Here is a 1,327-nt window from a genome sequence, read left to right as displayed (position 1 = left end):
GTGGGGCTTCAACGTGGCCCTGGAGTGGTCTCCCCCTGCGGACAACGGGAACGCCGAGATCAAGGGCTACAGGGTGCAGAAGTCGGACAAGAAGAGCGGGGTGAGTGTGGGCACCCCCGGTGCTGGGCAGCCCTGGGGGCAGAGGGGCAGCACAGTCAGACCTTGGCACAAGGAGGGACTGAGACATTTCTGACCCGTGACAGACCTCAGCCTTTTTTAACACATCGATGTATTTTCGGGCGTATTTTCGTGCAGTGAAAAGGGAACCTTCTTGCTGTGCTTTTCTCACTAAGACTTTTCAGGCACTTCTTCCCTGTTATTTCCTCTGTTTTCCTCTGTTTTTAGCGTTCGAGTTCATCAGTACGTTATGTCTGACAAGGATTAAAATTTTTAAAAAGTAACCCTTGCATCTAAAGGCTTTGTGGTTATAAAAAACCCCCACCAAACAAACCAAACAAAGAAACAAACACTTTTTTTTGGTACAGCTGCAGTTCAGATCAGTTCAATATTTGCAGGTAAAGATTTGCTGAAAATGGTGATATCGACCTCTTAGTTTAAAGGGCTGTGTGTGTACTGCACTGTAGTAGGAGTTTCTGTATGTGTGATGTATGGGTGGGGCCCCAGAGGGAAGGGATAAAACTGGATTCTCAATTTGAGCAAAAAAAAAAAAAAAAAGAAAAGGAAAGGAAAAAGGCAAATAGTTAAAGAAGTTTCTCGTGTGGTGCAATAGAAATAAATACAGCAAAGAACCGACCGTTTCCTGGTGAAGGATGGCAAAAGCAGACTCGGGCACTGTCAGCATCCTGCCTCCTGCATCCCTGGGCCCTGCTGCCTTTCCTCCTCCATCCCCGGGCCCTGCTGCCTTTCCTCCTGGCTCCCTTTCCTCCTGGCTCCCTTTCCTCACGGCTCCTTTCCCCTCTGCAGAAGTGGTTCACGGTGCTGGAGCGCTGCACCCGCACCAGCTGCACCATCTCCGACCTCATCATCGGCAACTCCTACTCCTTCCGCGTCTTCTCCGAGAACTCCTGCGGGCTCAGCAACAGCGCCGCCGTCACCGCCGGGCTCGCCCACATCGAGAAGACAAGTGGGGCACCCCCTGCCTCGGGCTCGGGGTGGTGTGGGGGCAAGAGTGGCCCTGACCCCGTGGGGGCTTCCTGGGTGTTGGGGTGGTGGTGCTGTGCTGGTCCCCGGGGGTCCCCTGCCCTTATCCCAGCCCTCATTCCCTGTGCCGGGGTCAATCCCCTCGGGGGCAGTGAGAGACAGCCCTGCCTTTGGTCCCGCAGCTCRGGGCCAGCAGAGACCCCTCAGGGGTCCAGCTCAGGGCCAA

The 1,327-nt window shown here is 54.3% G+C and overlaps 1 protein-coding gene across 1 annotated transcript in view; it reads left to right on the top strand.

Moving 5' to 3' along the window:
• Window positions 1-1,327, top strand: part of LOC103755168 (myosin-binding protein H) — a 16,169-nt gene that overhangs the window by 10,545 nt on the left and 4,297 nt on the right. Inside the window, exons 5-6 of the mRNA XM_029965871.1 lie at window positions 6-100; window positions 925-1,084. Coding sequence (XP_029821731.1) covers window positions 6-100; window positions 925-1,084 — 255 coding nt within the window. The remainder of the gene's footprint in view (window positions 1-5; window positions 101-924; window positions 1,085-1,327) is intronic.

This window comes from Manacus vitellinus, unplaced genomic scaffold (assembly GCF_001715985.3).
Source record: "Manacus vitellinus isolate BGI_N305 unplaced genomic scaffold, ASM171598v3 scaffold_121_pilon, whole genome shotgun sequence".
NCBI classification, from domain to species: Eukaryota; Metazoa; Chordata; class Aves; order Passeriformes; family Pipridae; genus Manacus; species Manacus vitellinus.
This window is presented reverse-complemented; position numbering and strand designations above follow the sequence as displayed.